Source organism: Saimiri boliviensis, chromosome 12 (assembly GCF_048565385.1).
Source record: "Saimiri boliviensis isolate mSaiBol1 chromosome 12, mSaiBol1.pri, whole genome shotgun sequence".
Taxonomy (NCBI): Eukaryota; Metazoa; Chordata; class Mammalia; order Primates; family Cebidae; genus Saimiri; species Saimiri boliviensis.
Genome location: NC_133460.1, coordinates 49944336 through 49970028, shown reverse-complemented (window position 1 = coordinate 49970028; position 25693 = coordinate 49944336). Strand labels below are relative to the sequence as shown.

At 51.5% G+C, this 25693-nt stretch overlaps 1 protein-coding gene across 4 annotated transcripts in view; it reads right to left on the bottom strand.

Annotated features, from left to right (window-relative positions):
* The window catches only part of ADAMTS14 (ADAM metallopeptidase with thrombospondin type 1 motif 14), an 87633-nt gene that overhangs the window by 50330 nt on the left and 11610 nt on the right, over positions 1-25693 (bottom strand). For all 4 annotated transcript variants that reach the window (XM_010339289.3, XM_010339288.3, XM_003928632.4 and 1 more), the window contains exons 3-4: positions 9000-9156; positions 3368-3558 (exon numbers count right to left, since the gene is read on the bottom strand). In XM_010339289.3, the coding sequence (XP_010337591.3) occupies positions 3368-3558; positions 9000-9156 (348 nt within the window). The remainder of the gene's footprint in view (positions 1-3367; positions 3559-8999; positions 9157-25693) is intronic.

Here is a 25693-nt window from a genome sequence, read left to right as displayed (position 1 = left end):
TCTGTCTTTGGGTTCTTTTCTGAACCAGTTACAGCATCTGCCTGGTTCCCTCATTAATGAGTAGAGTCAAATCTTTAACGCATGTTCATTTTTATTTCTCTAGGAGAGTCATGAGTTTGCCTCTTCCTGAAAATTATCTTTTAACAAACTGAAGGATTCTGGGGCTGCAACAGGGCCTGGCTTACAGTCCTGGGGTCTTTAGCCCCAGCTTTGTGCCATGGGACCCAGGCTCCCCCCACTCTTGGGCATCCTGGGGTCTCCCCTGTCCCTTTTCCCCTTTCTGGCCCTTCCTCTTGTCCTCCACCTGCTCCAGGGGCCCAACCTGGTTCTCAGCATAGCCTCCCCCTACTGGGATCGGTCCCCAGCTACAGCCTCTAGGCTGGGCCTGTGATTTGTGGAGTCTGGGTGGGTGGTCAAGTGTTCCAGGATGATGGGTGTATTCAGATTCACAGGCATCCTCTCTCTCCCCTCTCTCTCTTTCTCAAACAACTCCATGTGGTAGCCTTTGCTCTCTGTGTCTAAGTTCATGGGATGGAAGAAGTATCCACACACACAGGCGGCCAGGAACAGACTTTCTGTCCCCCGTCCCACTCCCTGGGCTCCTGTAATTGGAGCTGATCTCTGCTCCTGCTCTTTTTTTGGTGTTGGCATTGCAGACAGAACTCTGCTGCTCTCTCCTGCTGCCATCTCAACAGATGCCGGCCACCCGCTTCTCTCATAGATGCCATTCGCCTCCACGTTTACAAATCACCTCTCGGGTTCAGACCCTGTGCTGTGTGTGCTGTTGGGGTTCCTAAAAAGACAACAAGGAACTCGCCTTCCCAAACTCAGGTGAGAAACAACTTATACATGTAAGAACAAACAATGTAATAATAATAATGACAGAAAACATTACTTGAGTATGTATTTTACTATGTGCCAGGCATGTGCAAATACTCTGGATACTAAATCTTCACAATCCCAAGAGTAGACACTACTGTGAAAAAGCAGAGGCTCTAAGGGGCTAAAGGCTCTAAGCCTGGCCAGCTCAGAACTGTTTCTCCAGCGGCCACGGCCGTGTCTAATCCCTCTCCAGGCTTGGAGCACTGACGCTCTCCCTCTCTAACATATAGTGATTGGCCCAGAGTACCACATGACCCAGGTTAGGCCAACCAGAGTCCTGCCCTGGGAATTTCTGCCTAGGAACCGGAGGCGAAACTTCTTTTGTTTCCAGCCATGGATGGGGATAGGAGTCCGCGTCGTGTTGTCAGTGGCCAGGATATCTTATAGAGAAGTTGGTCACAGAGAATTAGCATGTCACAGAGACAGAAGCAAATTTGAAAACTTCGAGTCCAGATAAGCACCTAGTTCCAATTACTCTTACAACCAGCTCCAACCCATCCTTCCCCCAGTTTGACCCATGAGCCGAGAAATTACCACATTTGTCTTAACCTAGACTGAGTTGGTTTTTCATCATTTGCATCCTGTGGATTCCCGAGCAACACAGGTTCCCCTGCCCAAGGTCACAGAGGCATTAAGGGGCTGTCCCCCTAACGACCACCTCATCAAAGGTACAGCCAGATTATGGACCCCAGGCAGCACCCTACCAATGTTTCCAGAGGGGACTGGCATGACGTGGGGTTGACGTTTCTCCCCATCAGCTGTTCCATTCCCAGAAATGCATGACCACTCACTTCACAAAGGCCACATCATTATCACCAACCACCACCCACTGACGGCACATGCTCTGCGCTGTGCACTCATGTCATCCTCCCCAACACCTCTGGTAGTAAGTACTGTTCATGCTGCTTCCAAAGTGCAGAAGGAGACACTCCAGAGGGTTCGTAACTTGCCCCCAAAGTCACAAAGACAGGAAAGGACCGAGTCAGACTGTATGCTCTTGGCTGATTCACTAATATTCCTCTTAGTGCAGCAGCACAATCAATTACACGTCTCTCACAACCTCCCAGCACTGCCCATGTTAGACTGAGGATAAGGTGATTCTATCCCAGCCCTGGCTCTCCGCAGCCATCTTTCAGTCTGTATGATCATGCAGCTAGCCAACCACTTTATCCTCTACAAACAGGCCTAGGGGCAGAGGATGCTAACATCAAGGCCAGTGAGGGCCCATGCAGGGGCTGGAAGCTTTGGCCTTCAAAAGAGGCCTCCCTCAAATTCTTTGGGACTCACCACATACATATCTCTTTCTCAGCTCTGCTGTTCCAGATGAATGTTTATGATGAGCCATTAACCTGGTCACCGTGCAGAGGCTCAGAGGTGAAGGGCACCTGTTGCTCAGAGGTGAAAAGCGTTTTCCCTTGTGCACCGCTGCCCACCTCCCCTGTGCCTGGATTGCACTGCATCCCATGCTGAGCTGGCGTCTATCCCAATGGGTCGCCTGCCTCCAGGACTTCACTTTGTAGGGGAGGGCTGGGGGTCCTTCCCCCAACCTCAGCCTCTGGCCCCTGCCTGCACTATTTCTACCTTGGGTCTCACTTTACCCAGACGGGTCCCCATCCTTTCCCGGAACCACAGCCACAGGTACCCTGACAAAGGCCCGTGCTTTCACCCTCTTTGCCCTCCTGTTCTTCCTTGTCTCTGCCCCTTTAGCTCAGGGACGCTCACCCAGGGCCACCTGGGGCCTACAGTATGTTTTGTTTGGCATCCACAGTGGTTTTCTCTTTTACCATTTAAAAACCGGAAATTTTATCTTAAATATCTGGATTTAAATTTTCCATAATAAAATTTTTTAAACACTTTTTTTAAAAACCTACGTTTTGACTTTCCTTGCAAAACTAGCTTTTCTGTGACGAGTCCTGTGTCTCTGCAGGACAGCCACAGGCAGCGGCAGAGAGCATGGGCTCTCTGCTTCGCCAGTCTTAGAATTCGCCCACATCCCTGATTTTCCATGCCTGTCTCTGTGCACACCCAAGGCTCACGTCAGGGTCTCAGGACCCTCTCACAGATTGACAGCTCCTTGGCCAGTCTCCCCACCTGGGGTTGGGTATTTTTTCCAGATGATAAGTCCCAGGGGAGTCCCTTCAACTCCAACACAAGTGAGGCTCCAGGCCACGCCTGACCGCGACTCTGAATACGTCCAAGCCCAGAACCCACTGTCCACAGGCTCCAGCATGGGAGGCCTGTGGGTCACCTCAGCCCAGTATGTACAGCTGGGATCAGGCCACAGTCTGGGATGCAAGTCAGGCCAATTCAGGCTCATTACACCATTGAACCTGGCTGCCAAGGGTGTGCCTGCTGGGCTAAGGAGCAAGCGATGACTCCCCCAAGTCCACCTGAAAAGTACCAGGCTCCAGAAACTTCCATTTGGATCAGCGCTGGGGCTCACCCTACCCCACTCCCCCAAGTCCCAGGACACGTGGACACTCACGATATTCATGAGGGTGAGGACGTAGTTCTGCACATGCTCCCTGCCATGGAAGCGAACCACCGAGTCGTCCACCACCAGCAGCACCTCGATGCTGTAGCTGCCCGGCTTGGCATGCCGCCGCTTCCGCTCTGTGTCACCCAACTGGTCCCCCACCAGGCCCAGCAGGTTGGGCAGGTCTCCCAGGCCAAAGGCTGGAACCAAGACAGGCAGAGAGTGAGGTCAGACCCATAGGAGGGGCTGCCCCTGTGACATCGCCCACCACCCTGCTCTGGCCCCAGCATGGGCTCCCCTTTCCCTGCCTCTGGAAGTAAAGTAGTATGAGGGGGTGTTTCATACCAAGTCAACCCTGCCACGAGGGCATGGCTAAGTCTTTGAGGCAATGAGTAGCACAGGGGTGAGAACTGGCCCAGAGCGGGATGCCTGGGTTCCAGGAGCCACTCATTCTGTCTCTCTGGCCATCCCAGGACCAATCCCTCGCTGCTCTGGCCTCTGTTGCCTCTCCTATAACATGAGGATGAATCACCCTTTATCTCTAACCCACAAGGTTGCTGTAAAAATCAAAGGTGGCAGTGGGTGGAGTTATCTCCACAAAGGGAAAAAGTCATGGAGCTACTGTGGCCTCCACTAGGCATCTGAGGAACCCCGGATACTCCTGTGAGCCCTCAGCCTCTCAAATCCCTCCTAAGAACTGCCAGTGACCCCAAATTTCACCATTGCTGCTTTGCTCTTTTGGCTAAAAGCAAAACAGCATTTATTACCTTGCATCATATAATCCAAGAGTTACTCAACTTTTTCTGTAAAGGACCAGATAAATATTTTAGGCTCTGTGGGTCATTCAGTCTCTGCCACAACTATTCAATTCCACTACCGAAGCACAAAATCAGCCACAGATGACACTGTGAGTGAGGACCCGCCCTTGACCCCTCAGAGCCCTCCCTGCCAGGTCTGTCACAGGAAGGCTGGAGAGGTTACCCCACTCACCGTAGGTCACACAGCAGCTTCATGACAACAGCCCAGAATTTAAACTCAGGCCTCCCCCAGCCACAAGCCCACTCTATCAGGCACAGCCATAATTCTCTCTCTGCAGACTTTCTGGGTAACTGGGGAGGACCAGCCAGCATTAGCCTTGGATGCTGCGAGGTGCTTCGGCCATACCCACTTCTGTGGGTCCCTCATCCTTCAGGATGACAGGAGCAGACAACCCTCAGGGTGGAGCAGGGCCCACCAGACACTGGGAGGCTGCCTTGAGCCACCCAAGAAGCCAGAAGCCAACGTAAAATGGTGCAGCTGCTTTGAAAAAACAGTTGAAAGTTAAACCTAAGCCGGGCGCGGTGGCTCAAGCCTGTAATCCCAGCACTTTGGGAGGCCGAGGGGGGTGGACCACGAGGTCAAGAGATCGAGACCATCCTGGTCAACATGGTGAAACCCCGTCTCTACAAAAAATACAAAAAATTAGCTGGGCATAGTGGCGCGTGCCTGTAATCCCAGCTACTCAGGAGGCTGAGGCAGGAGAATTGCCTGAACCCGGGAGGCAGAGGTTGCGGTGAGCTGAGATTGCGCCATTGCACTCCAGCCTGGGTAACAAGAGCGAAACTCCGTCTCAAAAAAAAAAAAAAAAAAAAAAAGAAAGTTAAACCTAGAGGTGCCATGTGACCCAGTCATTCCACTGCTAACTATGTACTCAAGAGGATTGAAAATGTATGTTCCCACAGAAACTTGCACACGAATGTTCACAGCAGCATTTCATAGTAGCCAAAAGATAGAAACAACTCCAGTGTCCACCAGGTGAATGGATAAATAAACGTGGCATGTCCATACACTGGAATAGTGCTCTGTCATAAGGAAGCGTGAAGCCTTGGGTGAGTCTTGAAAACACGCTCAATTAAAGAAGCCAGGCACAAAAGGCGGCGTACTGTGTGATTTCATTCTATGACATGTTCTGAACAGGCAAATCCTATTTAGAAAGATAGAAAGTTGCCAGGGGGCGTTGGACGGCGGGGGGTGGGAAACAGGAGTGACTGCAACTAACGGATGGAAATGTTCTGGAATTAGATGAAAGTGATGGTTGCACAGCATTGTGAATATAGTTTTTAAAACCCAGCAGGGTGTGGTGGCTCATGCCTGTAATTCCAGCACTTTGGGAGGCCAAGACAGGCAGATCACCTGAGGTCAGGCGTTCAAGACCAGCCTGGTCATCGTGGTGAAACCCCATCTCTACCAAAAAAATGCAAAAATTAGCTGGGCATGGTGGCACACACCTGTAGTTTCAGCTACTCAGGAGGCTGAGGTAGGAGAACTGCTTGAACCCAGGAGATGGAGGTTACAATGAGCTGAGATGGTGCCATTGCACTCCAGCCTAGGTGACAGAGTGGGACTTCGTCTCAAAAAAAAAAAAAAAAAAAACCTACCAAATTGTACGCCTCAAAATGGTTAAAATGGTGAATTTTATCTCAACTGTTTGTAAAGCAGCAGAAGCTCTGAGCCCCAGCCCAGCTGGCAGGACTGCATGGGCAGTCCTGGCATGGGCAGCCCCACGGAGAGCTAGAGCTCTGGCTGCAGGAGCACATCCCCAGTCATGTCCTCAGGAGGGAACCGGGGGTGGGAACAAGGTTCCAGAGAGTATGACCATGGGTTGAATAGGAGAGGGAAACATCAGGAGCAGGAGAGCATCCAGGGCACAGCCTCAGGAGCCAAACCAGGGTCGAGGGGTGAGGGCCAGCTCGAGCCTGGTGGCCCAGCACGGGGAATTCCTGCCCCTGGACTCTGAAGGGTTCAATTTCTCACCAGACCCTTGGAAAAGAATCACCTAACTCTTCTTCGGGGCTCATCATGAATGTGTGTGTGTGTGTGTGTGTGTGTGTGTGAGTGTGTAAGTATGTGAAGGAGTGTGGGGGGGGTATCAGCGTGTGTAAGCACGGATGGATGTGGGATTGTGAGAGTATATGTGTATAGAGGGGTCTGTATGTGTGTATGCACGTGTGTGAATGTGGGTGGGTATGTGTCAGTGTTTGTGGGTGTCTGGGTGTGTTTGTGAGTGTGTGTGTGCATCAGTGTGTGAGCATGAGTGTATCGGGTGTGTCCACGTGTGAGTGTGGGTGCATGGGTTTGTGCGTTAAGGGTGAACGTGGGTGCATGTGTGTGTATTTGCGGGCATGGGTGTCAGTGTGTGTGAGTGCCTGGGTAGGTGTGAGTGTGTGTGCCCACATGTACCCTTTTCAGGAAACAGCAGCTGAGGTCTTACTGAGTGCCAAGAGGAATCATCCCCTCCATCCCAGGTTCATGGTGCACCTGAGACTCCTTACAGTGGAGCAGGAGGCTGGAATCCCCTCCACATCCTCAGCCCAGTGAGCAAACCCACATAGTGGAGTCCCTGATGCCTGCCCGACCCTCCTTCCTGCAAGGACAGGCCTGCTGCTATGAGTGACGCAGAGATGGAGACTTGGTCTCTGTCCTCCAGGACCCCTGGCCTGGGTGGGATAAGGGAACAGACCCAGGAGACTCCCAGGTCTGAGGAACCAAGGGCAGGGACACCTGTGCAGGATGGGGACAGGTGGAGATGTGGAGGGCCCCAGCCTGAGAGAGTTTCCCCAAAAGCCTTTTTTTTTTTTTTTTTTTTTTGAGACGGAGTTTCGCTCTTGTTACCCAGGCTGGAGTGCAATGGCGCGATCTTGGCTCACCGCAACCTCCGCCTCCCGGGTTCAGGCAATTCTCCTGCCTCAGCCTCCTGAGTAGCTGGGATTACAGGCACCCGCCACCATGCCCAGCTAATTTTTTGTATTTTTAGTAGAGACGGGGTTTCACCATGTTGACCAGGATGGTCTCGATCTCTTGACCTCGTGATCCACCCGCCTCGGCCTCCCAAAGTGCTGGGATTACAGGCTTGAGCCACCGTGCCCGGCCCCAAAAGCCTTTTTTAGCCAGCTGCTAGGCAGGCTGTGAGCACCTGGCCAGGCCTCCAAGGCACCTCTATATGCCAAAAACTAGATAGAAAGAGCCAAGCTGAAGCCTCTGGCTTAATCAAGCCTGTGACATGGAGACAGGCATGCCTAGAAATGCTTCTCCCCACACTGGGCTCAGACCCATGACTGGTCTTCAAATAAAAGTACAAGTCACAGGTTTCCAAGAAAGTCTTCTCCTGCCCCTGGTCTTTCTAAGGAAGGCCTATAGATGGACCAGGGCCTGGCCCCACTGAAGTTCCAGCCCAGCATCCTGGTGTTGGGGGAGAGTCATGGCCACGTTTCTTTGGGTCTGAACTCCAGCTCCATGTGCTCAGTGGTCTCAGCTTCCCAGCTGCCCACCATGGTGGCTGGCGATGTGCTGGTCCCAGGCTCACAGCTCTGCAGCTGGACTTCCCAGCATCTCTTCCTAAAAGTGGGGGCCTTAATGGTCTTTGGATTCAAAATTGGCCTAAAAAAATGGAGCCCAAGGGAGATTCATCCCTCTTCCCAGCCCCAGTGGAGGGAAGGGTACCTTGAAATCCACACCAGTGCTCAGAGGTTCCGCCAGCCCTGCCCTCCCCACCTTAGGCCTGCAGAATCCTCTGGCTCTGGTGCCACAGCTTCTCTTATGAGTGACACCTGAAGAGCAACTGGAGCTTCAAAGGATGTACTGTCTGTGGGGACAACTGGTTTCCAGGCATTTCTCATGCCAGGCCAGTCCCACAGAAAGCTGGCACAAGGATATGGCCCAGTCATAACCAGATTTCACCCACGGTGGAAATCTGGATGAAGCCAGATTTCATCCAATACGAAGCACTGTTATTTCAGGTTGAAAGCATGTGAGCTTCCTCATCTCCTCTTGGCCAAAGGAGCTTTGCGACACTGGGACGTTGACCAGGGGCCCAGGACCAGCACCTGTCACATCCACAGTTCAATTCGCTCAACCGTAAGTCTTGAGTGCTCCTGTTGTGTAGGCTCCTGTGCTGCTTACCTGGGCGCAGGGATGCCCCTTCCCTCAGGGGGCTCCGACCCTAACATGTCAGCAGTTACCCTTAATAATACTATAAGGAGAGCTGCCATTTATCCAGCACCTTCTAAATGCCAAGCCTCATACTGGGATTTTCATAGACACCGTCACCATTATATTAAACCTTTACAGGTAGACATGGATCATCTCCGCTTTACTGATGAGGAACTGGAGAGCTCAGAGATCTTAGGTACCTTGCCTAGGGTCACACAGTAGACAGACTTGAGTCAAACGGTCTATGGGACACACAGCTGACCATGATGCCCTGACACCAGGCAGCCTCCCTGCAGTGCCCTAATAACTCCCTTGGCTCCCACAGGGTTGAGTTGATTTTGCAAGGGAAGAACTCACTGCCGGCATTCTACTTTCTGTCTTGGCTCAGAAATAGCCATGAGAAGCCATAGTGAGCTTCTCAGGGACCTCTGGAGTTCCAGGGACCACAGTTCAAGACACAAGTGGCTCCTCTGGCCCCTAGCTCCAGCCAATTACTGCAGCTCCTAGAACGTAATGGGGCTTCTCTGCCAGCACAGCAGGTCTATGTGGTCCAGTCCCATTTTACAGATGAGAAGACTGAGGCCAGGAACGGACAGCTTAAAGACAGAAGTTACCGGAAAACACTCCAGAGGTAGGCAGAGAAGCGGCACACAGGCCCCTGCCCAGAGCCTACCTTCATTGTGCAGGTCCCCACGAGGCTCTGCCCACTCCTGCTGGATGGCCTCCCGGCGGTACACCACATGTGTCCTCCCGCTGGCCTCCTTCTCCTGCTGGCCCCGCTCCAGAGGCTCAATGAAGAAGTCGGTGCTGTCTGTGCGGATGAGGCCCGCCTGAACCAGGGACAGCAAGCAGGGGTAAAGAGAGAGAGAAGAGACATGAACACACAGTACAGGCAGACAGGGGAGCATCTGTGAATGCACATGTGTGACCCTGCATGCATGCAGGCTCTTCCTCCAGGGCCTTGAGGAGCCCTGGGGTGATTCCAGGATGTTCCAGAGGCCCTGGCAGGGGAGTGGGAGGAGGTGGTAGGAAAGCTGAGCAAAGGGCCCCACCCTCCTTTTCAGCAAAGTAGATCCACTTTTACTGTGCTGTGCCATGGGGCTCTACATAAAATTTCATTACACCAGAGCTTCCATTACTTACAAAAAACAGAGGCACAAAAGCCACTCCCACAAGGCCCTCGCACACACACCAAGGCACTGCACTCCAGCCCGAAGCACATCACAGGCATTTGGCTTTACCTAGAGGCAGACAGGAAAATCCTAGGGGCAAAGGCTTATTATCCCTAAAGTGGGTGCTGCTCCCCCATTCCAATACAAAGTGCTGTTATTTCAGGTTGAAAGCCCATAGGCATGCACATGGCAGGGTGCGTGTGGGGGCGGGGAGGAGGGCAGCTAATGCTCATTCACAATAAATGAGCCAGGAGTGCGTGTTTTTAATCTAATGTTTCCCTACATCAAATATTCCCTTAAAAAAAAAAATCAGGTACTGGCCTTGGAAATAAAATTTTTTTAAAAAGATGTTGGCAAAGCCCCGCAAATGTGTTATTAGTCCCCAGTGAAGGCAGTCATCACAGGGGCCAATGAAATATACAACTAGATGTGGCTAGTGTATGTGTGTCTGCATATACACATGTGTACATACACACACACACACACACACACACACACACACACACACACACACACCACGTCATCCTACAAAGTAGTAAGAGCAGCCCACCTACCGCAGTGCATGGAAAACAATAGGCATTTTTTAGCAAATAAGTATTTGTTGAATTCCTTCACTTGTTCAACAAATATCTATTGAGTGCCTTCGACGTACCAAGGCCTGGGAATGCAGCTGTGAACACAAGGCAGTGGAGGAAGGAAGCGTTTTTATAAATTCCTTGGACCTTCTCCATCTGAATTGGAACTCCAGTGACAGCACGACTCAACTGCACCATCTTCCCGCCTCCTCCCGTTCTGAGGCTGCATCTTAGGAGCCCCCTCCAAGTCCAGCTGAACACCCACCACTAACCCCCCCCAGCAGTCAATCTTCTCTGTGCCCCTTCTAGCTGTTTCAGTGGATCAAACAAAAAACATCATTTTGGAGCCAAACCAAGACGGTTGCCTTCTGTGCCTCATAAACAGGCCCAATCAGGAGGCCAAGAAATGTTCCAGGGAAAAATGGCATTACTGGAACAAATTCAAGGCTTCCCTGTAGCCATTTTATCAGGTAACACTCAATTGTCTGCAGAAGTTCCGGTGTGCTTGTTAAAATGTCAACATCAAACTTACACTGAGCACACATTCATTCATGCAGAGCACTTAGACTCTGCACCTACTATGTGCCTGCTATGGGCAGGGAGAGACAGAAAACTAAGGCCTAGGAGCCGGAGATAGCCAATGTCCTGCCCGGTGGTATGGAGGGGTGTCACGTGTCCCAAAGGACGTGCCATCTGTGGGTCCTGAAGGATAACTATCCATCAGGCTCCTGGTTGCAAGGATTACAAATTCAACTCAAACCCCTTGGCCTGAAAGGGAAGGTCCTGGCCCCAGGACACACTGAGGCAGCGGCTAAGCCTGGAAGTGAGAGACCCAACACTCTTGCCACCCCTCCCCTCAGCTGCCCCTGCACCAGCTTCATCCTCCCAGACAGGCTGCACGTCCCCTGTCCTTGCCCACACACCTCCACTCTCTCCACCAGAGACAAGGAGATTCTCCCTTCAGAGTCCCATCTGCATAGTCCAAGGGAGGGCTGTGGCTGGTCCAAGCTGAGTCACATGGTCACCCAGGAAGGTCAGTCCAGATTTCCACAGCAGGCAGAAGAACGGAGAAATTGTTAGGGCGCAAAAGAAACCGACCCGAGAAGGAAAGAGCACACCAGGTAGAGGCGAAGGACCCCTGGGTGAGGGTAGAAAGGCAGGCAAGACAGTGTGGGGAGGGGACCAGGGCATTCAGGCTCATGGACAGAGGTAAAGCCTGAACCTGGACAATAAGTGGTGGTCAAATCCAAGGGCCTCTGCCACTGTCTGCCTGCAGAACACTCTACGGGAGTCCAGTCTTCCAGCTGGTGGCTCCAGGCCCTGGACACACCTCCAAGAGCTACTGCAGCTCTGCCGCCATGAGCGCCTGTGATGAACTCTCAGCCAAGCCCCACGTGATTCACCCCATCCCCCTTTCTGCACCTGTGTCTGATACCCAGGGGGACTGTTCCTGCCCCTGGAACAAGCAAGCAAGAGACAGCAAAAGTCAGAGGCCACTGCTCCATCCAGGCCACGGGCACATGGACCTGGCTGGCCCAGGGCAGTAGCCTGTGCTGTCTCAGTGCGTCACACCTCTCAAGCTGCCTAGCAGAGGCAAACTCTCCAGACAAGGAAGCAGAAGGCTCTGCTCAGGCCCTCCCACACACCAGGCACCTGGTCAAGGCCCAAAGGATCCTTTAAGCCTGGCATTCCCTGCCCCACAGCCCAGTGGCTCCACGTGGCCTCCAGGGCCCAGTGTCTCATAGGAGGGATACAGCTTCCAGAAGGAAGCCACTGCCTTCCAGCCCACCCCTTCCTTCTGGCCCACAATCATGGACCAAAGACCTTTCAAGATCATCGTGCCCATCCCAGTCTGAGGCATTATACTTTGACAACATCCCCAGTTAGGAGACCTCTAACTTTTACTTGGTTGCCTCCAGTGACAGAAAGCTCCTTCCCTCACGATGTAACAGATTCTGTGTAGGGACATTCCTAACATTGTATTGAGCGTGAACACCCTTTCCTACTTCCCATCCTTTATAAGTAGTCTTCATATCACTGTTATTAATACCAGTACCTGTCACTCATATTTTTATATATTGTCTTATTTCATCTTTATAGCCCTATAAGGTAGGCACTAATGTTAGACCCATTTCATGGATGAGGAAATAGAGGTTCAGAAGGGTTAAGTAACTGGCCCAAAGTCACCCAGCACTCTTAACCACAATACCGTATTAGCTGGGGTCATCCCCTGGGCGTGCTTCTGCCCTCTGCGGTCACTTGGAACAAGAAAATATTGCTTTCCTAATACCATCTGCAAATCCCTGGGCCTCTGGTATGATCTTGCAGAGCAAGGACACTCATTCTCCAACTCACCACCTCTGGGGAAAACCCTCCCATGGAGGCCAGCCCACCTCCCACCAAGGATATGAAAAGGGAGGGCAGGGTACCACCCATAAAAGAAACAGTCTCTCCCACTCCCCGGGTGAGTGCCCTCCAGCCTAAAAGGATTCTTACCCTACACAGACCAGCCTCATCATATCCTCATTATTCTCAGCAGAAGGGGAACCCCAGGACCCTGGGTCTGATCCAGCCTCCACACCTGTAGTGGGGAGATCCTATAAGCGCCGCTGAGGCAGGAGCAAAAGGCCTCAGCCTATTTCCATATAAATAATGAAGAAGAAAGTAACTAGAAATACACCATAGTCGTTATTAGTTTTTCATATGTGATCTTAGCATAGGTGATCTGAATTCTACTAATGCCTCTTGGGTCGGAAGTGTGAACCTAGGGTGACATTGAGAAATGAATGGCACTAAGGCAAGATGCTCTAAGCCCTCTGTCACGCCCACATAAGGGCTGCTGCAGGGCGCCTCAGCTGTGTGGCAGTGCCAGTGCTGTGAAAGCGCCCGCTGTTTTGCCAGCTAGGGAAGGAGATGCCCAAAATGGCCAAGACATCCCCTTCCTGGGGAAGTTTGGAGAAAACTCTGCTTCTCCAAGCTCTTGTGGTAAGTCCTGACGGCTGTCAGGCAAAACTGCAGACATCCGGGGGCTTAACTGTCTCTGTGCGATGCTGTGTTTCAGCGGTCACGTTCCACGTCTACTCTCATGTTCTGCTTCTGCACCTGGTTCCTTTTTTCTTGGAAAAGATCATCAGTGATAGTAATGTCGATCTCAATGTTTTAGTTCTTTCTTGATAAGTATGGGGAAAGTGCTGATGCGTTATGCTCCTTACCTCGCTTCAGGTGCCAGAAATTCCTGAGCCCCTACCTGAATGACACATGATGTACTTGACCCTATCACTGCCATGCCCTATCTACCCTGCCCCCAGTCACCGACCACAAAGGCCACGCCCTACCTACCCTGCCCCCAGATTTGCAACTCAATAAAAGTGAGAGTGTCCCGGCCTTCGGGGCCACTGCTGGTCTCCAGTGGCCCCCGCAATCTGGGTAGCAGGGGACCCCTAGGCCCAAACTCTCTTTTCTCTATCTCTGTGTCTTATGTCTTTTATTTCTACAATTTCTTGTCTCCACACCAGCCGGGAGCAGCTCACAGAACCCTGTAGGGATGGACCCTATTTCTGGCACCCAAGGTGGCAGTGGACCCTATCCACACCCTCAGGCCTCTCCCCAGGAAAGGGTTAAAGGATCTGTCTTTCCCCATCGCAGTTAACTGTTTAGGACAAAGGAGCCAGACCCAAGCCCCTGTCCTATGCAACCCTAGAAATACATTTGTAAATTTCTTTGAGAATATAGATCCCATCAGCACCCTCTCAGGGATGAGGGCGGAACCTCCCCAGAGACTGTCCCTGTCCCATTGTGGGCATCCTCCCCAGCCCTTGACAGGCAGCTGTCATCTGGGTCTGGGCATCCCCTGGACCTCAGAGACTCTCCTCCTAGACAGATAAGACAGGAAGGACGGCTTGGCCACCAGACCAGGAGGCAAGATGGGCCCAGTTCCTTCCCCTCAGACCTCGGTTTCCCTGTCTGCACAATGAGAGGTTTGGCCCAAGTTCCTTTGAATCGCTGCCCTGGCCAGGAAGTCAGGCACCACACAGGGTAGACAGCCTGGCAGTGAGAACCTTCTGGCCCTCTGCCTCCTCACTCAAGTACTCCCGTCTCCCAATTTATGGTATGTTTATATTTCTGAAAAGTGGTGGCTAATTTTAAAGTGCTAAAATCAAATCAAATTTCTGTATTAAAAAAAATCAAGAAAAAAAGGAGAAATAAATTCTGGTAAGATGGAAAATAAATGTCAGCCGTACTGACCTTCCACCCATACCTTATTCTTTTACGAACAGTAAATAAGTAGGAAATATGCACTAGAAAGGTTCTTCACACAATAAAACTGAAACAAAGAATCACTGATTACATTCAATTGAGCCACATACCCGTAGGCTCTTGTCCAATTTCCCCAAATGGAAATTCTCCAGTGTACAAGTCTGGCCACTCTTAGCTGGGCTAAACTCCCTTTCATGTGGCTGCTTCTGAGGTGCCTTCCTGGGAGGTATGTGGCTGAATGGTGGTGGGGGTGGGGCTGAAAGATGGGAAGGACTGTGAATTTTCCAACATGACATCATTTTGGTTGCAAAGGTGACACATTCGGCTGCCTCCTCATCCAGAGGCCTCTAGACCATGTTAACAGGTTTTCCAATACGGGTTCCCCTCAGGGGAAGCCCCCAAGTTCAGGTGTAAGTCCAGGACACCCGAAGAAGACACGGTCATGTGGCAACTGGGGCAGTGAGTGGTGGCTTAGAAATCACCTTGTGTCGGCCGGGTGCAGTGGCTCACACCTGTAATCCCAACACTTTGGGAGGCTGAGGTGGGCAGATCACCTGAGGTCAGGAGTTCGAGACCAGTCTGACCAACATGGAGAAACCCCATCTCTACTAAAAATACAAAATTAGCCGGGTATGGTGGCCCATGCCTAATCCCAGCTGCTCGGGAGCCTGAGGCAGGAGAATCACTTGAACCCGGGGGGCAGAGGTTGTGGTGAGCCAAGATCACGCCGTTGCACTCCAGCCTGGGCAGTAAGGGTGAAACTCTGTCTCAAAAAAAAAAAAAAAGAAAGAAAGAAAAAGAAATCACCTTTTGTCCTGCTGTGAACTATAACTGAGCAAGTTCAGCGGGTCACCGATAGCTGTCTACTATCAAGATGAGTCCCAAATATTATAGCAGGTAGTTAAAGCCAAATTATTTTAAAATCAATACATATGTGTGCAAGTGTACATAAAAGCACATCTATTGTCAAATTGCATGTATGTCCATGTAAACTGGGAGGCAAGGGTACCCAAAGCCAACAAAGAGATCTCCAGGGGGAACACAGAAGAGATCCCGAAGGACTGGGAAGCGTGTCAGGCACAGGCAGGGCTCTATCTGCGCCAGGTACAGAGACAATGAGCAAGGACCTGGCCTGGGGTCCAGACAGGAGCAAGTGGCCTGGCTCTCAGGGGACAGCTGCAGGCCCTGGGAAAGGGGGATCCTGAGCCCCCTTGCTGCCACTTGGACCAGCCTACCTTTGCCAAATGCCCAGAAATGCCATTTCAATATGGTAGCTCCAGTGAAGCCAGCTGAGGGGTGGGCCAGACTGCCTCTCCTTTCTCCTTCCAAGCCTAGCCTATCTAGAGCTTCTCCAGAAGAGAAGGTAGCAGAGCAGGCCACCTCTCAGCCAGTCATCCCACCACCGCCCAAGAAGAGTGCACTCTCGGCCTTGAACTTGTTCTGGAGCTTCCACGACAAGGGTTTTACTTCCACAGACAACGCTTGGTCAGCTGTGCTGTCTCAGGTTCTAGGCTTCCAGCAAATCCAGCCTGAAACTGTTCCACTGCAGGAAACAAAAGAAAACCCAGCAACTGGATGCTGGGGTGATACACACAAGGATCAGATTCCTGTGTTCCACACGATTCCACCAGATTCCTCAGCGGGTAGCTGCTTCCCCTCAACAGGGCCAGCTGCATCTGCATGTACTGGTCCCCGCCACAGCCGGCCACGTTCCTTGGCTAGACCACATGGGCTGCTACAACCCAGAAACCTTGACTGCAAGTGGCTCCTTCCCTTCCCCCACTGCCCTGCTCACCTAACCTGAGCGCTTGGCTCCAGCTATGAGCATCTTTGAAACTCCCTACCTCCTATCCCTGCCCAGCTACTGCCCATGTCACTGCTTCCCTCCACAGCAGAAAGTGTTGTCTACACTCACTGCGTCCATTACCCCTGGCTTCTCCTCTACTCATTCCAAGTGGCCTTCTAGAGCCACCACTTCCTGGAAACTGTTCACCTGTGACCACCACATGGCCGTGCCCAGCAATCGCTTCTTTGTCCTGGTCTCACACAGCTCCTCCAATCATCAGCTCTCCCTGGGCACTTCCTGTTCCATGGCTTTAGGTACCGCATGACTGCAAATGACTTCCAAATTATATCCCCAGCCCTGGCTCCTCCTGGAATTCCTTTATGATTATTTAACACCCTCCTTGATAGAGACTGGATCTCCACTGGGCAGCTCAAACTTTAAAGCAGAACTCTGGGCTTGACTTCCAGACCCACTCTTCCCCTGGTGTTCCCCATCTCAGTAAATGATACAGCCTTTTTCCCAGTTGCTCAACCCCAAAATCGAGGAGGAGGAACAGGCTCAGTGATCTAGGTTGGGTCGAGTCCCCCAACCCTGGTGGTTCCATCTGTCAGTTCAGCCGAAAGCAACACCCCATATAACCTGTGGGGGCCAGACCTTCTAATGGGTCATCCAGGGCTGTTGTCTCTGATTCATGGCAGGTAAGAGGGGCAGCCACACCCCTCACATTCCCATAACTGGGAAGCACAGCTCCTGCAGGGACTCTTCAAAGTGACCCAAATCTCTTCCTTCCTCAACGTGCCCTTAAGTCTTTATGAAGCACTCACTGTTTGCTAGGCTTCATGGGGGTGAGGTGGGGGTTGCAAAAAGACATGAGAGGCCGGTCGCTCCTCTCTTGATAAAGGACTTGTTTCTGGAATATATAAAGAACTCTTACAACACAATCATTAAAAGACAACCCAGTTTTAAAGTGGGCAAAAGATCTAAACAGACATTTCCCCAAGAAAGAGCTACAAATGGCAGTAAGCACATGAAAAGATGTTCAATATCATCAGTCATCAGGGAAATGCAAATCCAAACCACAAGGAAATAGGATGGCTTGAATCAAAAAGTCAGATAACCAGTCTTGGCAAGGATGTGGAGAAACTGGAATCTGCGTACATTGGTGGGAATGTTAAATAGCACAGCCACTTTGAACACAGTCTGGCAATAGTCCTCCAATGATTAAACAGCGTTACCACATGATCCAGCAATTCCTTTCCCAAAGAGTAAGCACCCAAGAGAAAGAAAACATATGCCCACACAGAAGAAGTTGTTCATAGCATTATTCCTAGTAGTCAAAAGAGGGAAACAAGTCAAATGCCTGTCAATGGATAAATGGCCAAACAATACCTATCTAGCCACACAATGAAATATTATTTGGCCGTAGAAAGGAATGAAGTGCTGGTATATGCTACAAGATGGATGAACCTTGAAAATATTCCAAGTGAAAGAAGCCAGACACAAAAGGTCACCTATCACATGATTCCGTTTGTATGAAATGTCTTCATACAAACAGAATAGGCAAATCCACAGAGATAGAAAGTAGATTTGTCAGTGCCAAGGACTAGGGTAATGTGGGATTGGGGGTGAACAGCTAAAGGCCACGTTGTCTCTTTTTTAGGTGATGAAAATGGTCTACAGTTGACTGCGGTGATGTTTGCAGATCTCTGTGAATATGATTTTTAAAACCACTGAATAGCACACTTGAAATGGGTGAATTGCATGATATGTGTATTACATCTCAATGAAGCTATTAATTAAAAAAAAACACGTGAAAATGGAGGTGAGAAACATGCAGGGATAACACACAAGCACAGAGAAGGCACACAAAGGAATGACTCACGCAGACGACAGATGCTCCAGCAGACACTCGTGCAGAGACGACATGCATGCGGCATGCAGGCTGCCTGCTACCACGGAAGCAGGAGTCGGCGAGGCTGGGATGAAAGCCTGCCGACACTGAGATTTCATCTAATTCAAACCTGATGTGGAAGCCCCAAGCCACAGGAGCTCAGCTGGAGGCTGGGCTGCCAAGTCCTCGGCCCAAGCCAAAGAAAGTCTGAAAGCTGATTCAGACCGAGCTGCAGCCTTGGGAACAGGCAGGAAGAAGGAGCTCTTGGAGGATGGGACTGAAAGCTGCCAGGCTTGTCCACAACTGGCACGCTCTGCCACGTACATCTGCACGACGCCCCATACCAGCAGCATCGGAGCTGCCACCACAAGCCAAAGGCTCGAAGAAACACGAGGAAGCAGAGTGCCTTCGCCAGCTGGAGAAAGTTATCTGGGATGACCACTCGGAAGCAGTTCCCAAGGTCGTGACTTCTGCAGGCTCTACACCCTGGGAGGTGCTAGGTGAAAGGCTACCGAGGTCTTGCTAAGCCCAGTGCATTTGTGCAAAAGTCTTTCTCAGGGGAGAAGCAATGTGGTGGGTGTGTGGGTAAATGCAGAGACCCTAGAGCCAGAGAGTTCCTGAGTTCAAATGCTGGCTCTGGCTCTGCTACTCTCAGATCATGTAATCCTGGGAAACTTACTTAACATCGTTGTGCTATAGGATTATAACCACAAACATCTCGTAGGGCTGCTTTGAGAAAGTAATATACATAAGACACCTAGGATGGTCCTGAACATGCCACAAGGGCCATGTTAGTGTTTGCATCTGCTGCCGTGATTCTCGTGATCACCACTGTCACTTTGAAGTATGCCTGCAAGACTCAGTGGCTCAGGAAGGGAGCCTGCGAGTTCAGGGCTTAAAGGTGACATTCTGGAACCACAGGAGGGTTTGTGTGTAGCTCCTGGCTCTGCTATGGCTTGGCTTTGACATACTGGTTTGGATATTTGTCCCCTCCAAGTCTCACGTTGAAATGTAATTTCCAATGTCAGAGGAGGCGTCTGGTTGGAGGTGATTGGATCATCGGTGGCAGATCCCTCATGAATAGTTTGGCACCATCTCTTTGGTGGTAAGTGAGTTCTTGCTCAGTTCACGAGAGATCTGCTTGCCTAAAGTGTGTGGCACCTCCCCCATCCCTCTTGCTCCCAGTGTCACTATGTGGCATGCCAGCTCCTCTTCCCTCCCACCATGATTGTAAACTTCTTGAGGACCTCACCAAAGCAGGTGCTGGAGCGGTGCTTGTACAGCCTGCAGAATCACAAGCCAACTAAAATTCTTCTTTATAAATTGCCCAGCCCCAGGTATGTCTTTATAGCAACATAAAAATGGACTAACACACATGCCCACATCTCCTACCTATACGTGGAAAGAAATCCTCAAGAAAAAAAAAAAAAAAAGAATACCAGTGGTTGAACGTCATTAGGGGAAAAGTCCCCAAAAAGGGACTGGTAGAAGATGATTTTAAAGGTGATAAAGACCTGCAGGCAAAAGGTTGGGCAGAAACATACCCATCTGTTAGGGAGTTGTCTCTAGGTGGTGAGACTGTAGGCAATTTCTTTCTCTTTAAACTTTAGGTATTTTCTAACTTTCCTATGATGTCCTTATCTCAAAAGGCATGCCTATTCTGCACAGATGTGTGCCTGCTACAATGAACACATGATCAACTCCCATTCCCTAAACAAAGTTTTAAAAAAGGGAAACAAACATATCCCTCCTTTTCTGTCATTCAACTTCCCTGCAAAGTAGAGGCTTTGCTGGGGAGGGAAACAGCTGGGGTTCCATCCCAGCAGGGCCCTTCCCAGGTATGCGGCACCAGCCCTCTCTCAGCCTCAGTTTCCACATCTGAAACCAAAGAGTGGATGGGAAAATGAAATAAGGCACGGGAAATGCCCCTCCTGGAGCCCGGTTCACAGCAGGCGGTCTTTTCCCTTCCTTCCCTCCTCCACCTGCCATTTCTGTTCCCGAAAGACCTGACCCCAGCTACTGACTGGATACACAGCAGGCTTTCCAGGAGGCAACGGCAGCAGTTCTTACCCCTAGACAGTCATTCACATCACCTGGAGGAATTTACAAAACTACGGAGACCTCCCAGACCAATGAAACCAAAACCCAATGAGTGGGGCTCTGGAGTAAGTGCGTTCTCAACGCTGCCAGGTGATTCGGACGTGCATCCAGGCCTGGGAACCACTCATCCAAACCCTGGAGGCTTCCAAACAGTGGAACGGCATGAAAAGGGACATTTAAGTGGCCATCGATGTTTCATAAAGAGAGCAATAGCAGCACAGGGGTGTTCATCCTAACACCGGAAATGGGCAGGAAAGAGAGGAAACAAGCATACAATGAGTAGGTTCCCTGAGAGGGAAGCTGGGGAGCCCAGTCGGCTGGGTTACTGCACGCCTCCTACGTCATGACTAAGGCCCATCCACACCACAAGTGATCCAGGGTGGGGGAAGCCTGGGAGGTAGAGGGAGCAGCTGTGATCTGCCGAGTGGCCAAGGACCAGTCAATGCCTTCACGACCATCCAAGCTGGGAGGTCCATAGTGCAGAGAGTGAGGACAGTTAGTAGTAGTCCCTCTGTGCGGATGTTGATGATGAAGGTGATGACTGTCTCTGTCCTCCAGCACCTTGGAGAACAGAGCTGCTCAGATCATCAAAAGCTTGAAGTTTTTTGGTTTTGTTTTTGTTTTTTTTTTTCTAACAGGGTCTTACTCTGTCACCCATGCTGGGGTGCAGTGGCGCAAGCTCTGCTCACTGCACCCTCTGCCTCCTGGGTTCAAGTGATTCTCCCACCTCAGCCTCCCGAGTAGCTGGGACTACTGAGTCTGCATCTCAGAGGCAGGGAGGTGAGGGCAGGTGCCCCTCAGACACTTCAGGAAGGAAGTTTGCATTCTGTTTAAAAAAGGGGGTGGGGAGCAAATGAAAATCAAATGTTGGGGGAAAACACTAAAGGGGGCAAGAAACAAAGGAATTACAAATCCTCTGCTCTTTGTATTTCTCTGTTGTGAAGAATAAACTGTACCTGCACCCGGAAAAAGAAAAAGAAAAGAAAAGAAAAGAAAAAAAAAAAGTTAGCGTCCATACCCAGCTAACTTTTTGTATTTTTAGTGGAGACAGCATTTCACCATGTTGGCCAGGCTGGTCTTAAACTCCTGACCTCAAGTGATCCCCCTGCCTCAGCCTCCCAAACTGCTAGGGTTGCAGGCATGAGCCACTGCGCCCAGCCAAAAGCTTGAAGTCCTTAAAGGAGGGGTGGTCACTTTTTATTTCTACTCCCCTTACTCCATCAACAGGTAGGTGTCCTGGCCCAAAGGCTGCCTTTTGCTGCAAACCTCTCACTCTAGAGCCCAGCCAGACTCAGGGCAGACCTTGCCAAGCCAGTAGCCACCCCAAGATTCCATTCCCCAGTGCACAGGAGCCACACAGCTCGGAGGCTTCCCCCTCTGTCACCACCATAGCCCACCAAGCTCGGCGAGGGACCTCTGCCTGGCCCCTGCTTGGCCCTGAGTCCTGGCAGCAGCCGTGTCTCCAGGATGAGGAGACAGGAAGCAGCCCTCCGATGCCAGCAGGGGATATGGCTTCCAGGCCCTGAGCGGAGGAGCAGCACCCCGCATGGAGGCCCTGCAGTTTGAACCCTGCCACTCAGACACACACCAGCTGACGGTGAGCGACACCAGGAAAGGTGCTGCACCCTTGGCAGTGGAGAGCAGACCCAAGAGAGGGCCCTAGAGGTCACTGTCCCAGCCAGGCCTCCCCTCCAAATGAGCCCCCAGCAGCCTGGCCCAGTGGATTGCTGAAGCTGTGCTCACGTGGGAGGCATGGCCTCAATGCAGGTGAGCATGGGAGAATGCCCAGGTAGCTCTGGACACACGAGTGACTCCTGATGACACAGTGACCCCTCAGGTATCATTGGTCGGTCTCCTCTGCAAAAGGCAGAAGGAACAGATGAAGCACGATTGGCCAGAAGACCCCGAGACAGGTGGCACAGTACTGTCCTTAATCCTGCCCAGGGACCATCACCGCTAGCATAGGTTCCAGATTTCACCGAACTCTGACAGTCCACCTGCCAGGCACTAGCAACACAAATGCCCATACTGCAGGCCAGGCACGGTGGCTCACACCTGTAATCCCAGCACTTTGGGAGGCCAAGGCGGGTGGGTCATCTGAAGTCAGGAGTGAGTTCAAGACCAGCCTGGCCAACATGGTGAAACCCCATCTCTACTAAAAAATACAAAAATTATCAGGGCGTGGTGGTGGGCGCCTGTAATCCCAGCTACTAGGGCAGCTGAGGCAGGAGAATTGCTTGAACCCAGGAAACAGTAGTTGCAGTGAGCTGACATGGTGCCATTGCATTCCAGTGCAATGAGTGACAGAGTGAGAATCCGTTTCAAAAAACAAAGTGCCCACACTGCAGCCACCGCGAGACCCGCTGCCTTCACATGTTCACCTATGTTTCTGTAACTTGCTTCTCCTAAAGCCTTGCCCGAAACATCACATATTCACTCATTCATTCTTCAGATAAGAACTGAGAAGGCCCTGCTCTAGGTGCTGGGGACGCAGCCAAAAATTCCTCTTTGCATGGAGCTAACATTCTACTGCAGGGTGGAGACAGGCGAGAAATAACTAGAAATATACGACACACCAAGAGGAAGGCGCCATGGAGAAGAGAGAGGACTGGAGCTTGAAACTGAAAATAAAGTTGCCAGGGAGGGCACCACTCTGAAGGTGACATTTGAGTGAAAGCCTGAGGGGTCTGAGGGGCAGGCCCTGGCAGTCCCTGGGGAGGAATGTTCCCCTCAGGGAGGGCAGTGAAGAGGAACAATGACAGGGCCTGGCTGGCTTCTCCCAGAGGAGTGCCGTGTACCATGGAGGACTCGTATTGCACAGGACTACCCGGGTGCTGTTGGTGAATAGACTGCAGGGGCAAGGGAGCTCAGGGAGGTGAGGGTCATCGTCCGGGAGAGCAGGAGGTGGCTCACACCGCCCCAGAGCTGGTTATTCTTATTATGCTGTTTGTTTCCCTTTTAGAAATCCCAGTAACAAAAATCCCCACACTGAGCCACACAGGACCTGTGTGGTACCAGAGCCACACGTGTTCCCACGGGCCTCCGCATCTTTGCCCTGCTGGGCACCCCACCGGGAATGCCCCTTCCACCCAGCTCAAATGCCACCCACCACTGCTCCCTCCTCTGTGCTCCGTGGCGGTGGCTCTTGGCAGGTGCTCTATTCTCATCCACATAGCTCTGTCCCTCTTCTAGACATGAGCTTCAGGGGGATGAACTCGTTCATGCCGCGCAACTGACTTTGGAACGAAACCATGCCAAACAAGCATCCTTAGGGACAGGTGTTAAAACAAACTCCCTTGTGTATACCACCCTTGTGAGAGATCTGCCTCCCCACAATTGTGGCCGTGGATTAGGCGATGGTGTCTTTTACCTAGCATCTCCCTACTGGAGACTATGAATTATGAAGTGGCAAAGGCTCAAAGGCACAATCGCCGGCCAGCGGTTGGCCAGGCCGTGGAACACAGGCCGCCTCTTTGGGCTGGAGGAGCTAACTCATAGAATGTGGGCCCCTGCCAGCCTCGAGGGGTGGCTGTGAACCTCTGCCTGGGGGCAGGGAGTGGCTTGGAGGAGAAAGTGGCAGGCTGTTTCTGGACAGACCAAAGGTGTAAATATGTGGCTGGCTTAAAAGCAAAGGCTGACAAAGGCCTTCAGCCACCCGCTGGCAACAGAGTTTGCATTCAGAACAACCTGGCCCTAACGAATGATCTTACCTCAGACATTTCTCTATAAAGGGGCCTGTTCTTCTGCCCCATCAGCCGTATTACTGAAAGCAGAAGAAAATTAGACTGCAGGGTTTTTAAATGTTCCATGACAAATCATGTGTACCTAACAGCGGTCCGCTCTCCCTCCAATATTTTGAAAATGGATAAAACAGCAGCACTGGTGACTTGAGTGTGAGAAACACCAGAAGGTTCCGTTTGAGCATCAAATCCCACTAACTGGGCCATTGACATCTGTTTTTCTTAGTTGGCCTCCCAGTTTCAGGGAAGACAAGGCCATGCAGAAGCCGAGCAGCCCTCCCCCTCACAGCGGGAGCCTCATAAACACCTCCACTCAGTACCCCCAGGCCTCTCCACCCCCCACCACCATTAGACCAATCACTTTCAGCATTCATCATTCTGAAGCTGTTGCCGCGGCTACCATATCACGGGACAGCACACAGTTTATGACCTGGAGTCTCTGTTCACATACACGTGGTCTTTCCACTGACAGGATAGGCTGCCTTGAACTGCAGGAGAACATTGCCTGGGAGTCAAGAACCCTGGACCCCGTGGGCCCTGACACCTGACATTCACCTGCTGCTACATGACCCTGGATCTCCTTCCCCTGCCCGGCCACCCAAGCCTTGGCTTCCTCTGCTGGAAAATGAAGAGGGAGCTAGAGGCCCCCAAAGCCTCTTCTAGCCACAGCTGTCTCCAGCCCAGGCCAGAGTCAGGGTGACTGGTGGAAATTACGCTGAGCTGGGATCCATGCAGATTTTCGTAACACAAGGGTCTCTGCAGGCACCTGAGCTTCTGTTGACAGGGAGCTCCTTAGTGCTGCTAAGGATGAAGCAACATGTAAATATCATCACTGTTGTTGCTTTTAGGGCAATGAAAGCAGGGCAATCCCCACGCGCTGCAAATGGAATGCTGGGCCTGGTGGACGATTTGGGAACTTTCCACTGCAGTGCCTGGGAACGTGGAATCTCCTGGGCCCTCACTGAGAGCCCACCCTGGGCCTGTACCACCCTGGGGCTGGGAGGCAGAGGGAGAGGCAAGCACAGCCCCCATCACTCTTACCAGCCGGCTGAGCCCCAGGCCACCCTCCCTCCAGCCAGTGCCTGAAGACTTAGAGGAAGAAAAACAAAACCAGCCCTCGCTGGAATGGGAGGCCGGCTCTGCTCTGGAGGAGCTGCAGTGAGGTGATGTCTGGCTTTTATTCCATATCATAAATAAGTTATTAATCCAAGGCAGACAGTCAGGCATGGCCATCAGGAGACAAGGGAGGTAAGACTGCAAGATCAGACTGGCTAGAGGACTGGAAAACCACCCAGGACCCAGGACCCAGGCCCTGGGCCTCCACTCAGACAGACGGCGGCCCAGACAGGCGGGGCCTCTGGAAAGCAGGGGGGAAGAGCCCTGGCATGGGCCCCCAGAGGGCTGGAGATAAACCTGTTGTGGATCCTGCCTCAGTTTCCTTATACAATCTAAGACATCAGCAAGAAGAAGAAATGCTAACTTTTATTGTTCAGGGCACTGTGGTAGTACTTTAAGTGCGTAATTTACAAGCTGCAGAACTACGAGGTAGGGACACCCACTTTACAGATGTATAAACTGAGGCTCAGATATGTCAAATCACTTGCCTAGGGGCAATACAGAAGAATGTTTGCAAAGATGGCTGCAACGGATCCTCTTGTTTCTGTGCATGGTCTCTTTACAATGAGACTTTGCCACTTTGTCCCTCAAGAGGAAGAGTCCATTTCCCCACTCTGGGATACTTCTGTCCAGCTTTATGGCTCACTTTGACCAGCAGAATGTGCAGAAGGGACCTTATGCCATGATATGGTTTGGATCTGTGTCCCCACCAAATCTCATTTCAAACTGC